General features: G+C 36.6%; 1 protein-coding gene across 1 annotated transcript in view; it reads right to left on the bottom strand.

Annotated features, from left to right (window-relative positions):
- mmp14b (matrix metallopeptidase 14b (membrane-inserted)) overlaps positions 1 to 14,520 on the bottom strand; it is a 62,676-nt gene extending 48,156 nt beyond the window's left edge. The window contains exon 1 of the mRNA XM_061890555.1: positions 14,149 to 14,520. Within this exon, the coding sequence (XP_061746539.1) occupies positions 14,149 to 14,238 (90 nt within the window). The 5' untranslated portion in view covers positions 14,239 to 14,520. The remainder of the gene's footprint in view (positions 1 to 14,148) is intronic.
- Positions 14,521 to 16,082: the final 1,562 nt, after the last annotated feature.

A 16,082-nucleotide genomic window follows, 5' to 3' on the forward strand; every position in this document is an offset into this window, starting at 1 on the left:
ATATATATATATATATATATATATATATATATACATACATACATACATATGTGTGTATATATATATATATATACATGTGCATACATATACATATATATCTACTCAGGCAAGGTCATTAACTACTCAAGCAAGGTCATGACCCTCGCCCTGTCCTTGGGGCGAGGGTCACCTCTTTGTGAGCAAATTGTTTAAAGAACAACATTTGTCAAGCAGCTATTGCAAGAAGGTTAGGGGTTTCACCATCTACGGTTCGTAATATCATCAAAAGGTTGAATGAATCTGGAGAAATCACTGCATGTAAGCGGCAAGGCTGAAAACCAACATTGAATGCCTGGGACTTTGAGCCCTCTGGCGGTACTGCACCAAAAACCGACATCAGTGTGTAAAGGACATCACCACATGGGCTCAGGAACACCCCAGAAAACCACTGTCAGTAACTACAGTTTGTCACAAGTTAAAACTCTACTATGCCAAGCCAAAGCCATTTATCAACAACACCCAGAAACGCCGTCGGCTTCTCTGGGGCCCGGGCTCATCTAAGATGGACCAATGCAAAGTGGAAAAAGTGTTCCGTGGTCTAACGACTCCACATTTAAAATCGTTTTTGGGAACTGTGGACGTTGAGAGGAAAAGAACCATCCGGACTGGTCTAGGCGGGTGTATCAGTGCCCACTTACACATCTGTGAAGGCACCATTAATGCTGAAAGGTACATGCAGGTTTCGGAGCAACATATGCTACATTATCATGGACGCCCCTGCTTATTTCAGCAAGACAATGCCAAGCCATGTGTTACAACAGCGTGGCTTTGTAGTAAAAGAGTGCCAGGTACTAGACTGGCCTTTGTTTTGCTGCCCACCTGGCCAGGTCACTCTTGGGAAATAGATTTTAATTTGTAGTTTTTACCTGGTTAAATAAAGGACATTGATTAATTTGTGTTTTTTTTTCAGAATGATTATGGTCAAAGTAAGACAAAGAAAACAAGCCGAAGTCGTCTTTATTTTTACGTTATCATGCCATGATTATGATTACATCAGTTCTGAATAAAAGTTTTCCTCGAATTCATCTACGAAAACAACCTCTGAAGTTGCCTTTAACCGAGATTGTTGTGAAAAAAAGTTGCACAACTGTTGTGCTGCAAGCGGTGCCAGCCATCTGTTTTAGACTTGTTATGAAGGACGTACTAAAGTCATGGATGACGTCAGCTTTATTGCTTAAGACGGCGGGGTTGTCAAAATATTTTCTACCTGCATGCAGAAAAACAAAAAGGATGTGGAGGCTATTTGTTGTTCAAACTGATAAAAAAAATGTTTTTTTGGGGGCAAATAATCATTAACTTTAGAATTTGATGCCAGAACACGTGACAAAGAAGTTGGGAAAGGTGGCAATAAATACTGACAAAGTTGAGGAATGCTCATCAAACACTTATGTGGAACATCCCACAGGTGGGCAGGCTAATTGGGAACAGGTGGGTGCCATGATTGGGTATAAAAACAGCTTCCCAAAAAATGATCAAGAAAGGATGGGGCGAGGTACACCCCTTTGTCCACAACTGCGTGAGCAAATAGTCAAACAGTTTAAGAACAACGTTTCTCAAAGTGCAATTGCAAGAAATTTAGGGATTTCAACATCTACGCTCCATAATATCATCAAAAGGTTCAGAGAATCTGGAGAAATCACTCCGGAAACCAACATTGAATGACCGTGACCTTCGATCCCTCAGACAGCACTGTATCAAAAACCGACATCAATCTCTAAAGGATATCACCACATGGGCTCAGGAACACTTCAGAAAACCACTGTCTCTAAATACAGTTGGTCGCTACATCTGTAAGTGCAAGTTAAAGCTCTACTATGCAGAGCGAAAGCCATTTATCAACAACACCCCGAAACGCCGCCGGCTTCTCTGGGCCCGAGATCATTTAAGATGGACTGATACAAAGTGGAAAAGTGTTCTGTGGTCTGAGAAGTCCACATTTCAAATTTTGGGGGGAAATATTCGACATGGTGTCATCCGGACTAAAGGGGAAGCGAACCATCCAGACTGTTATCGACGCACTGTGATGGTATGGGGGTGCATTAGTGCCCAAGGCATGGGTAACTTACACATCTGTGAAGGCACCATTCATGCTGAAAGGTACATACAGGCTTTGGAACAACATATGCTGCCATCTAAGCGCCGTCTTTTTCATGGGCGCCCCTGCTTATTTCAGCAAGACAATGCCAAGCCATGTGTTACAACAGCGAGGCTTCGTAGTAAAAGAGTGCGGGTACTTTCCAGTCCCGACCTGTCTCCCATGGAAAATGTGTGAAGCGTAAAATACGACACCGGAGACCCCGGACAAGAATGGGAAAGAATTCCGCTTTCAAAGCTTCAACAATTAGTTTCCTCAGTTCCCAAACGTTTATTGAGTGTTGTTAAAGGAAAAGGTGATGTAACACAGTGGTGAACATGCCCTTTCCCAACTACTTTGGCACGTGTTGCAGCCATGAAATTCTATATATATATATATATATATATATATATATATATTTATATATATATATATATATATATATATTTATATATAAATAAAACGCCTTCATCTTCCGTCTTTCTTTGCAGGAATGTGGTCATTCTCATGGCCACAACGTCTTCTTTTGTAGTCGCCAAAAATCCCCCGCACCGTCCTCTGGATATTCCTCATTCATTCATCTTCCATTAAATGAGCTCATATGACAACCATTGCTCCGCCGGGCTTCCTTTTCATGTGCGTCGGAACAGAGCGCGGCTTGTAACAGTCAGCGAGTGTCAAAGCCTTCTTGACGAGCCGAGTTAAAAAAGCAACCGGCCACTTCCTGCCGGGGCCACAAAGCAAAGGAAATGACTTCATGCCTGCATCCCGTCTCCACGCGGCGGGGTCATCATCGTGCCGACCCCTTGAAACATCCTCCTCAGTGCACCTGAGGAGGATGTTTACGTAACGCGTCGTTTGATTCAGCAAAAAAAAAAAAAAAATGTTTTTAATTCCGACAATGCTACATTACATTTTGGCCGTCACTCCAGCAGCACTGAGAGCCACCTCTACATAATGTAGCAATTTTCTTTCAATCCCAACAAAGACATTGACTCAAGAACCACTCCAGCATGAGTAAAGCCAGGCTCTGCCTTTCCAAAAAAAAAAAAAGTGCTAGCTCGATGCTAACATGCGTTGGTTTTGCTATCGACTGGGACAAACCTTATCGAGCCACACGGGAACTCGTTCCCATCCTTGCAAAGGATGGGAAAAGGAGAGTTGAACACTCACAAGGGGCTCAAAAAGAGGGCGGAGACAATAAGTAAACCATAGAATGTACATGCTACTGATTAGCATTAGCGATTTGACATAGCGGTTTTTAACACCTCCAAATTTGTTAGTGAAAGCTATGAAAAAGATGCACGTTTTATGCAGACCATTCATCGTAAAATATAGGCAAATATGTAGATTATGATCAGCTTTTTGAGTGTCTTAAAGGCTTCATGCAAGCATATTGCAACCATTAACAGTTTAATCATCTCGGGTTTCAAACCTGGATTTGGAATTTGGTGCCGATCCAGCGGCTCTGTTTACACTGGACTCTCAAACTGTGCCTTTTCCATTTGGCAGCTGAATGTATGTCAGCTGAGCTAATGTGACTTTTCTTCCACTCGCACAGCTGGAATAATAACAAAGGAAGACGTTCCCTCCTGCCTCACACATGTTCATGATGCAACTGTGTCCCGTCAGCAGGGAAGAAAGGCAACAAACAAAGCGTGTTGTTAGTGGAAAAAGGCAACAAACAAGTATTTGTGTCATCATTAATGAAAAAAGGCAACAAACAAGTAATTGTGTCGTGTCGTTGGTGAAAAAAGGCAACAAAAAAGCGTGTCGGAAGTGAAAAAAGACCACAAACAAAGCATGGCGTTAGTGAAAAAAGTCAACAAAGTATTTGTGTCATCATTGATGAAAAAAGGCAACAAACAGGTAATTGTGTCGTGTTGTTAGTGAAAAAAGGCAACAGACAAAAGTGTCGGTAGTGAAAAAAGACAACAAACAAAGCATGGCGTTAGTGAAAAAAGGCAACAAACAAGCGTGTTAGTGGAAAAAAGGCAACAAACAAAGCATGTCGTTAGTGGAAAAAGGGAACATATAAGCGTGTCGTTAGTAAAAAAAAAAAAAAAAGACAACAAACAAAGCCTGTCGTTAGTGGGAAAAAAAGGCAACGTGTTGTGAGTGAAAAAAGACAAGAAAGTGTGCCGTTAGAGAAAAAAGGCAACAAACAAGTAATTGTGTTGTGTCGTTAGTGGAATAAAGGCAACAAATATTAGTGAAAAAAGACAAACAAAGCTTGGCATTAGTGGGGAAAAAAGGGAACAAACAAGCGTTGTGTCGTTAGTGAAAAAACGCTGCAAACAAGCATGTCTGTAGTGAAAAAAGATAACAAACAAAGCGTGTCGTTAGTGAAATAAGGCAACAAACAAGTAATTGTGTTGTGTCGTGAGTGAAACACGACAAGAAAGTGTGTCGTTAGAGAAAAAAGGCAACAAACAAGTAATAGTGTTGTGTTAGTGGAAAAAAGGCAACAAATATTAGTGAAAAAGGACAACAAACACAGCATGGCATTAGTGGGGAAAAAGGGAACGAACAAGCGTTGTGTCGTTAGTGAAAAAACGCAGCAAACAAGCGTGTCTTTAGTGAAAAAAGACAACAAACAAAGCGTGTCGTTAGTGAAATAAGGCAACAAACAAGTAGTTGTGTCGTTAGTGAAAAAAGGCAACAAATAAGCCAGTTGGTAGTGGATAAAAGGAAACAAACAAGCCTGTCTTTAGTAAAAAAAGAAAAAAAAACCTGGGAACAAACAAGCTTGTCATTAGTGAAAAAAAGACAACAAACAAAGCGTGTCGTTAGTGGAAAAAAGACCACAAAAAAGTGTGTCATGAGTGAAAAGACAACAGACAAAGTGCGTCGTTAGTGAAAAAAGACAACAAAGCATGTCGTTAGTGAAAAAAGACAACAAAAAAGCGTGTCGTGAGTGAAAAAAGACAACAGACAAAGTGCGTTGTGAGTGAAAAAAGACAACAAATTGGGTCGTGAGTGAAAAAAGACAACAAAGCATGTCGTGAGTGAAAAAAGACAACCTAGCATGTCGTTAGTGAAAAAAGACAACAAAAAAGCGTGTCGTGAGTGAAAAAAGACAACAAAGTGGGTCGTGAGTGGAAAAAAGACAACAAAGCATGTCGTAAGTGAAAAAAGACAACAAACAAAGCGTGTTGAGTGAAAAAAGAAAACAAACAAAGCGTGTCGTTAGTGAAAAAAGACAAAAAAAACAAAGCAAGACAGTGAAAAAAGACAACAAAGCGTGTTGTTAGTGAAAAAAGTCAACAAACAAGTATTTGTGTCATCATTAATGAAAAAAGGCAACAAACAAGTAATTGTGTCGTGTTGTTGGTGAAGAAAGGCAACAAAGAAGCGTGTCGGTAGTGAAAAAAGACAACAAACAAAGCATGGCGTTATTGAAAAAAGTCAACAAAGTATTTGTGTCATCATTAATGAAAAAAGGCAACAAACAAGTAATTGTGTCGTGTTGTTAGTGAAAAAAGGCAACAAACAAAAGTGTCGGTAGTGAAAAAAGACAACAAACAAAGCATGGCGTTTGTGAAAAAAGGCAACAAACAAGCGTGTTAGTGGAAAAAAGGCAACAAACAAAGCATGGCGTTAGTGGAAAAAGGGAACAAATAAGCGTGTCGTTAGTAAAAAAAAAAAAAGACAACAAACAAAGGGTGTTGTTAGTGAAAAAAGTCAACAAACAAGTATTTGTGTCATCATTAATGAAAAAAGGTAACAAACAAGTAATTGTGTCATGTCGTTAGTGAAAAAAGGCAACAAAAAAGCGTGTCGTTAGTGAAAAAAGACAACAAACAAAGCATGGTGTTAGTGAAAAAAGTTAACAAAGTCTTTGTGTTATCATTAATGAAAAAAGGCAACAAACAAGTAATTGTGTCGTGTCGTTAGTGAAAAAAGGCAACAAACGTGTGTCGTTAGTGAAAAAAGACAACAAACAAAGCATGGCGTTAGTGAAAAAAGGCAACAAACAAGCGTGTTAGTGGAAAAAAGACAACAAACAAAGCCTGTCGTTAGTGGGGGAAGAAAAGGCAACAACAAAGCGTGTTGTGAGTGAAAAAAGACAAGAAAGTGTGTAGTTAGAGAAAAAAGGCAACAAATATTAGTGAAAAAAGACAACAAAGCATGGCATTAGTGGGAAAAAAGGGCACAAACAAGCGTTGTGTCGTTAGTGAAAAAAGACAACAAACAAAGTGTGTCGTTAGTGAAATAAGACAAAAAGACAACAAACTAAGCGTGTCGTTAGTGAAAAAAGACAACAAAGAAGCGTGTCGTGAGTGAAAAGACAACAAACAAAGCATGGCGTTAGTGAAAAAAGTCAACAAAGTCTTTGTGTCATCATTAATGAAAAAAGGCAACAAACAAGTAATTGTGTCGTGTCGTTAGTGAAAAAAGGCAACAAACGTGTGTCGGTAGTGAAAAAAGACAACAAACAAGCGTGTTAGTGGAAAAAAGGCAACAAACAAAGCATGTCGTTAGTGGAAAAAGGGAACAAATAAGCGTGTCGTTAGTAAAAAAAAAAAAAAAGACAACAAACAAAGCCTGTCGTTAGTGGAAAAAAAGGCAACGTGTTGTGAGTGAAAAAAGACAAGAAAGTGTGTAGTTAGAGAAAAAAGGCAACAAATATTAGTGAAAAAAGACAACAAACAAAGCATGGCATTAGTGGGAAAAAAAGGGCACAAACAAGCGTTGTGTCGTTAGTGAAAAAAGACAACAAACAAAGCGTGTCATTAGTGAAATAAGGCAACAAACAAGTAATTGTGTTGTGTCATTAGTGAAAAAAGGGAACAAACAAGACTGTCTTTAGTAAAACAAAAAAAGGGGGGGGGGACAAACAAGCTTGTCATTAGTGACAAAAAGACAACAAACAAAGCGTGTTGTTAGTGAAAAAAGACAACAAAGCATGTCATTAGTGAAAAAAGACAACAATAAAGCGTGTCGTGAGTGAAAAAAGACAACAAAGTGCGTCGTGAGTGAAAAAAGACAACAAAGTGGGTCGTGAGTGAAAAAAGACAACAAAGCATGTCGTGAGTGAAAAAAGACAACAAAGCATGTCGTGAGTGAAAAAAGACAACAAACAAAGCGTGTCGTGAGTGAAAAAAGACAACAAACAAAGCGTGTTGAGTGAAAAAAGAAAACAAACAAAGCGTGTCGTTAGTGAAAAAAGACAAAAAAAACAAAGCAAGACAGTGAAAAAAGACAACAAAGCGGGTTGTTAGTGAAAAAATACAACTAAAAAGCGTGTCGTGAGTGAAAAAAGACAACAGACAAAGTGCGTCGTGAGTGAAAAAAGACAACAAAGTGGGTCGTGAGTGAAAAAAGACAACAAAGCATGTCGTGAGTGAAAAAAGACAACAAACAAAGCGTGTCGTGAGTGAAAAAAGACAACAAACAAAGCGTGTTGAGTGAAAAAAGAAAACAAACAAAGCGTGTTGTTAGTGAAAAAAGACAAAAAAAACAAAGCAAGACAGTGAAAAAAGACAACAAAGCGGGTTGTTAGTGAAAAAAGTCAACAAACAAGTATTTGTGTCATCATTAATGAAAAAAGGCAACAAACAAGTAATTGTGTCGTGTCGTTGGTGAAAAAAGGCAACAAAGAAGCGTGTCGGTAGTGAAAAAAGACCACAAACAAAGCATGGTGTTAGTGAAAAAAGTCAACAAAGTATTTGTGTCATCATTAATGAAAAAAGGCAACAAACAAGTAATTGTGTCGTGTCGTTAGTGAAAAAAGCCAACAAACAAGCGTGTCGTTAGTGAAAAAAGACAACAAACAAAACATGGCGTTAGTGAAAAAAGACAACAAACAAAGCAAGACATTAGTCAAAAAAGGGTGTCGTGAGTTTAAAAAGTCAAAGCGTGTCGTGAGTGAAAAAAGACAAAAAACAAAGCGTGTTGTTAGTGAAAAAGACAACAAACGAAGCGTGTCGTGAGTGAAAAAAGACAACAAACAAAGCGTGTCGTGAGTTAAAAAAGACAACAAACAAAGCAAGACATTAGTCAAAAAAGCGTGTCGTGTGTTTAAAAAGACAAAGCGGACAACAAACGTTAGTGAAAAAAGACAATGCATGGCATTAGTGAAAAAAGGCAACAAACAAGCGTGTCATTGGTGAAAAAAGACAACAAACAAAGCGTGTCGTTAGTCAAAAAAGACAACAAACAAAGCAAGACATTAGTCAAAAAAGCGTGTCGTGAGTTTAAAAAGTCAAAGCGTGTCGTGAGTGAAAAAAGACAAAAAACAAAGCGTGTTGTTAGTGAAAAAGACAACAAACAAAGCGTGTCGTGAGTGAAAAAAGACAACATACAAAGCGTGTCGTTAGTGAAAAAAGACAACAAACAAAGCAAGACATTAGTCAAAAAAGCGTGTCGTGAGTTTAAAAAGTCAAAGCGTGTCGTGAGTGAAAAAAGACAAAAAACAAAGCGTGTCGTGAGTGAAAAAAGACAACAAACAAAGCATGGCGTTAGTGAAAAAAGTCAACAAAGTATTTGTGTCACCATGAATGAAAAAAGGCAACAAACAAGTGTGTCAGTAAAAAAAGACAACAAACAAAGCGTGTCGTTAGTGAAAAAAGACAACAAACAAAGCAAGACATTAGTCAAAAAAGCGTGTCGTGAGTTCAAAAAGACTGTGTGTCTTGAGTGAAAAAATACAATAAACAAAGCATGTCGTGAGTGAAATAGACAACAAACAAAGCATGTCGTGAGTTTAAAAAGACAACAAACAAAGCATGTTGTGAGTGAAAAAGACCAAAAACAAAGCGGGTCGTGAGTGAAAAAGACAACAAACAAAGCGTGTCCTTAGTAGAAAAGACAACAAACAAATCGTGTCGTGAGTGAAAAAGACAACAAACAAAGCATGTCGTGAGTTTAAAAAGACAACAAACAAAGCATGTTGTGAGTGAAAAAGACCAAAAACAAAGCGGGGCGTGAGTGAAAAAGACAACAAACAAAGCGTGTCGTTAGTGGAAAAGACAACAAACAAAGCGTGTCGTGAGTGAAAAAGACAACAAACAAAGCATGTCGTGAGTGAAAAAGACAACAAACAAAGCATGTCGTGAGTGAAAAAAGACAGTAGAGAAGAAAAGTGTGCGTGATGCCGCTGTTTCTTATCAGTGTTTTTTCACAGCTGACTTTGGGAGGAACTTCTCCTTCTCCTCCTTCTTCTTCTCCTTCTCCTTCTCCTTCTCCTTCAGTGTGCTGAGCAGCAACTTCAGGCAGATGTCAACAATTAGTCGGGCCCCTCCCTCCAAATATTAGGCGGCCCACAAAAATGGCCTCCGACTGTCCCGACCACAGCACAAACTGCTGTTTCTCCCCCGCTGGCTGCTCTGCTTTTTGCAGACTCGGCACTCTCTGGCCGGCACCGTCCTCATTCCTGGCCGCTTCCTGGCCGGCAGAGTCCAGGCCCTCCTCAGAGTGTGGACTTGGTCTCAAGTCCCAGCCGGGGGACAAATCCTGGCACCCCGGGGTCAGTTCAGAACATAATGTCTCCTGATAGCCACCATCTTGGGGTCCTTACACACACACACCATAATAGTACCCTCTTTTTTCACTCACGACACGCTTTGTTTGTTGTCTTTTTTCTTTCACGACGCGCTTTGTTTGTTGTTTTTATTCACTCACGACGCGCTTTGTTGTCTTTTTTCACTCACGACACGCTTTGTTGTCTTTTTTCACTCACGACACGCTTTGTCTTTTTTCACTCACGACACGCTTAGTTTGTTGTCTTTTTTAACTCACGACACGCTTTGTTTGTCGTCTTTTTTCACTCACGACACACTTAGTCTTTTTTTACTCACGACCCACTTTGTTTGTTGTCTTTTTTTGACTCACGACACACTTTGTTTGCTGTCTTTTTTCACTCACGACACGCTTTGTTTGTTGTCTTTTTTCACTCACGACACGCTTTGTTTGTCGTCTTTTTTCACTCGCGACACGCTTTGTTTGTTGTCTTTTTTCACTCACGACACGCTTTGTTTGTCGTCTTTTTTCACTCGCGACACGCTTTGTTGTCTTTTTCACTCACGACACGCTTTGTTTGTCGTCTTTTTTCACTCACGACACACTTTGTCTTTTTTTACTCACGACCCACTTTGTTTGTTGTCTTTTTTTGACTCACGACAATCTGTGTTTGCTGTCTTTTTTCACTCACGACACGCTTTGTTTGTTGTCTTTTTTCACTCACGACACGCTTTGTTTGTCGTCTTTTTTCACTCGTGACACGCTTTGTCTTTTTCACTCACAACACACTTTGTCGTCTTTTTTCACTCAAGAGACGCTTTGTTTGTTGTCTTTTTTCACTCACGACACACTTTGTCGTCTTTTTTCACTCACGACACGCAATTTTTGTTGTCCTTTTTCACTGTCTTGCTTTGTTTGTTGTCTTTTTCACTCACGACACACATTTTTGATGTCTTTTCTCACGACACGCTTTCTTTGTTGTCTTTTTCCACTCACGACACGTAATTTTTTGTCTTTTTTCACTGTCTTGCTTTTTTTGTTGTCTTTTTTCACTAACAGCACGCTTGTTTATTGTCTTTTTTCACTGTCTTAAGTTGTCTTTTTTCACTAATGTCTTGCTTTTTTTGTTGTCTTTTTTACTAACGACACGCTTGTCTTTTTTCACTGTCTTGCTTTTTTGTTGTCTTTTGTCACTGACAACACTCATTGTTTGTTGTCTTTTTTTCACTCACGGCACGCTCTTTATGTTATCTTTTCACTAATGTCTTGATTTGTTTGTTGTCTTTTTTCACTAACGACATGCCTGTTGTCTTTTTTCACTCATGACACGCTTTTTTGTTGTCTTTTTTCACTGTCTTGCTTTGTTTGTTGTCTAATTTCACTAATGACACGCTTTGTCTTTTTTCACTAACAACACGCTTGTTCGTTCCCTTTGTTTTTTATTGACATGCTTGTTTGTTCACTTCTTTTCACTAACAACACACTTATTTGTTGCCTTTTTTCACTAACAACACAACACAATTACTTGTTTGTTGCCTTATTTCACTAAAGACACGCTTTGTTTGTCGTCTTTTTTCACTAACGACACGCTTGTTTGTTGCCTTTTTTCACTAACGACACATTTTTGCTGCCTTTTTTCACTAACACCACACTTTTTTGTTGCCTTTTTTCACCAATGCTACACTTGTTTGTTGGTTTTTGCTAGCGTCGTTTATTGAACAGGCGTCAACTTGCAGTCCACCCTTATCTCTCATATTTGTAAACGAAACGCCAGATAATGTCTCCTAATAGGAACCATTTTGGGGTCCTTATACACCTACCATAATAGTACTTGTATGTTGAAGCACAGTACGTCTGACTATCTGCTCCGACAGTCCATCAAGCGGTGCGGCCTCGTAGCTTGCCAAAGTCGTACTAAAACACTTCAGACATATTTTTCAGCGCCGTGTGTAATCTTCTATATTCTCAATGACACATCACAGTGTTGGTGTCAATTGCATACAGGTTTTTGCTCGATCATCCTCCTTATGTTCAGGCTCAAAAATATATTTTCTCTAAATTTTGTCTTTTTTTGACTGTCAAGAAGTCTGCATGATTGGTAGCGTTGTTGTTATCGAATTACGTAAGTAACGATTAATAAGCCACCATATGCCTAAAATGAGCAAAACAAGTAAATATTACACGTTATTATGAATCTTACTACATTACATATATAATTAAAATCATGTATGTATTACATGTTATTATGAATGTTACTAGATACTACATATATACTTAAAATCATGTATATATTACATGTTATTATGAATGTTACTACATTACATATATATATACTTACATTATTATGAATGTTACTAGATTCTAATACACGTTCTTTAAATTTTAACAGAGAAAAAAATGCATATTTTAAACTTTTACATTATCTGATCATGCCAGTTATATTATTATTATATACTGTATTGCAAAACTATTTTTGTGAAATTTAAAATAAGTAAGCTGCAAAAAAAAAAAAAAAACGAATAAAAAAATGTATTTCGATTAATCATGATTAATCACAGGTTATTACCCTGCTTAATGTCAATTAAACTGTATTGCAAAACTATTGTTGTGAGATTAAAAATAATAAATAAAAAATGGTAAAATATCTGCTCGTCACCTTTTATTTATGATTTTAAAGCCATTTGCACATAAAAAAAAAAACGAATAATCAAATGCATTTCGAATAATCATGATTAATCAAAAGTCAGCTAACGATGGGGCTAATACAGGGTTGTCAAAGTCATGTTCATTGAGGGCCACTTCGACACCACTTTTTTATTTCTTATTAATTGACATGCAGGGTAATAACCTGTGATTAATCATGATTTATCATGATTAATCACAGGTTATTACCCTGCTTAATGTCAATTAAACTGTATTGCAAAACTATTGTTGTGAGATTAAAAATAATCAATAAAAAATAGTTAAATATCTGCTCGTCACCTTTTATTTAAGATTTTTAAAGCAAGTTGCACATAAAAAAAAATTGAATAATCAAATGCATATTGATTAATCATGAATAATCACATGTTATTACCCTGCATAATGACAAACTGTATTGCAAAAATATTGTTGTGAAATAAAAAAATAAATACTTAAATGTCTGCTCGTCACCTTTTATTTAGGATTTTAAAGCCAGTTGCAAATACAAACAAAAATTCAATAATCAAATGTATTTCGATTAATCATGATTAATCAAAAGTCAGCTAACAATGGGGCTAATACAGGGTTGTCAGTCATTTTTATTGAGGGCCACATCGACACCACTTTTTCTCATTATGCAGGGTAATAACCTGTGATTAATCATGACTTATCGTGATTAATCATGATTATTGTGATTAATCATGATTTATCATGATTAATCACAGGTTATTACCCTGCATTATGTCAAACTGTATTGCAAAACTATTGATATGAGATTAAAAAATAAATAAAAAAATAGTTAAATATCTGCTTGTCACCTTTTATTTAGGATTTCAAAGCAAGTTGCACATAAAAAAAATCGAATAATCAAATGCATTTCGATTAATCATGATTAATCAAAAGTCAGCTAACAATGGCGCTAATACAGGGTTGTCGCTAATACAGGGTTGTCAGTCATTTTCATTGAAGGCCACATCGACACCACTTTTTTATTATTATTACTAATCTACATAATGCAGGGTAGTAACCTGTGATTAATCATGATTTATCATGATTAATCATGATTTATCGCGATTAATCACAGGTTATTACCCTGCAATATGTCAAACTGTATTGCAAAACTATTGATGTGAGATTAAAAAATTAATGAAAAATAGTTAAATATCTGCTTGTCACCTTTTGTTTGGGATTTCAAAGCAAGTTAATCATAAAAAAAAATCCTATAATCAAATGCATTTCGATTAATCATGATTAATCAAAAGTCAGCTAACGATGGGGCTAATACAGGGTTGTCAAAGTATTTTTCATTGAGGGCCTACATCGACACTACTTATTTTTTTATTATTAATTGACATTATGCAGGGTAATAACCTGTGGTTAATCATGATTTTTCATGATTAATCACAGGTTATTACCCCGCATTAGTAATTTTTAAAAAATGTTTAAATAGTGTCGATGTGGCCTTCAAAGAAAATGACTTTGACAACCCTGTATTAGCGCTATTGTTGGCTGACTTTTGCTATTCTTTTTTTTACGATTTAGAATGCATTAAAAAAAACATGACTTACATAAGAAGGGTTGTGGATGGCAAAAAAAAAAGATGCACTTCCCCTTTAAGACTGGTATTTTTACAAATGTACTTATTTTTCTGCATATCATAACTTATGGGGGGGGGGGGGGTATGTTAAAGTTTTTACTGTAAGACAGGCATGTCCAAAGTGGGGCCCCCGGAGGCCTTTTCTTTTCTTTTTTTAAGTTATTGCTGTTTTGCCTATAATGAACATGAAGGTATGTTTTGATCTGGACTAGATACATGACAGACTTTGCACCCCCCTGATGGAAGTCCTGCAGTCATGAGGACATGTCCCCTCCCCCCCATATCGACTCACCTCAGGGTCGATGTGCCGGTCGGCCCCGGTCTGCGTGTTGGCCCCCAGCAGTATCGCCAACATCAGCAGCAGCCCAGACAGCAGTGACATGGTTTCTCCCTCCAATGCTCGATTAAGAACTGTTCCGAAGTGGCTGATATGTCTTGAATTTTTTTTTTTTTAAACGTTTGTCAAAACATTTTGGGAGAAAAAAAAAGGGGGAAAAAAGTCGTCAAGAATCTGCTGCAACTATTTGAACGACGTCGACGTTGTTATCGACGCATTCTTCTGTGTAGGAACTTGGGACGCGATAAATGTGCGGAAGATAGAAAGAGTTCCCAAGTCTTGTCCGCGTCTGTCTTCTAGTCCTGTTCCACCTCCGTTTTTGAAGCCCCACTCCCGGTGGGCGGGTGATACAGATGTCGAGTGGAGGATACCAAGGCTGGCGTGCGTATCGGATCGACGCATGCACTATGAGGTCGATATTTTTCAGTTCTCTTGTGTGGAAAAAATAAAAAACATTTGTGGGATTACGGTTTTTTAGTTAATGTTTTTTGTTTTGTTCTTTTTTATGGTGTTTACAAGGAGTTTTAATTTTATTTTTATTTTAACAGAAAAAAACAATCAAATGAAAAATTATATATATATATATATATATATACACATGTATATGTGTATGTATATATATATGTATATATATACATATGTGTGTAGATGTATATATATGTATATATATAAATATATGTGTATATATATGTAAATATATGTGTATATTTACATATATATATGTGTGTGTGTATATGTGTGTGTGTATATATATATATATATATAGTGTGTGTGTATATTGTGTGTGTATGTACGTGTATATATATGTAAATGTGTGTGTATATATACGTGTGTGTATATATATGTGTATATATGTATGTGTGTATATATATATATGTGTATATATATGTATGTATACATGTATATATATAATATGTGTGTATATATATGTGTAAATGTGTATAAATGTATGTGTATATATATATATATATATTTATATATATGTGTGTGTATTTGTGTATATATATACACACATATTATACATATATATATTTATATATATCTACATATATATTGCGATTCTTATTCATTACGAAATAAAAAATCTATAAAAATTTTTGACAGTATTTTTACAATTAATTTTATGTGTATAATTATGTGTATATAAGAAGTGCACAAAATAATCGATTCACATTCGAATCGCGATTATTATTCCTCCCGATTTTTTTTTAATTAACATTTTAAAAATATATTTTTAGAATACATTTTATTTTTATAAGGATGTGTATATTAGAGGTCCATAAAATAATGGATTCACATCCGAATTGCTCTCGTTATTCATCTCGAAAAATTGTAAAAAATCGATAACATTTAAAAAATATCTTTAAGATTACATTTTTTTTAATTAATATAAGAAGTATATATTAGGGGTGCACATACTAATCGGTTCACATCCGAATGGCGATTCTTATTCATCCGAATTCTTAAACATTGATAAAAACAATTGAAAATAACAATTTTTTAATATTTTTTTTATTTTTGCTGGTGGTATCGACATTTCAGTATCGATCCGCACATCACGAGTTTGCAACGCTATGTTAAACAAAAGGCTTAATATCACAAATTCCATATTTTTAATTATCACTATCATTTGTTTGCTGTATTTTTCATATGATTACATATGATACAAACTAGTCATAAAACTGGCTTAAATTATGTTTTTAAACTATAAAACTCGCAGTATTGCCCAACTCTATGCATGAACCCATAAACAACACGCTGTTGATTAAAAGGGGAAATTTTGCCATCTTGCGGACAAACTGTGTCACTGCTGCTGCTACTGCAAAAAAGGAAAAAAAACACTTTTCCTCACATCTCGTGTTTTATTTATATATATATATATATATATA

This window comes from Nerophis ophidion, linkage group LG28 (assembly GCF_033978795.1).
Source record: "Nerophis ophidion isolate RoL-2023_Sa linkage group LG28, RoL_Noph_v1.0, whole genome shotgun sequence".
In the NCBI taxonomy this organism is placed as follows: domain Eukaryota; kingdom Metazoa; phylum Chordata; class Actinopteri; order Syngnathiformes; family Syngnathidae; genus Nerophis; species Nerophis ophidion.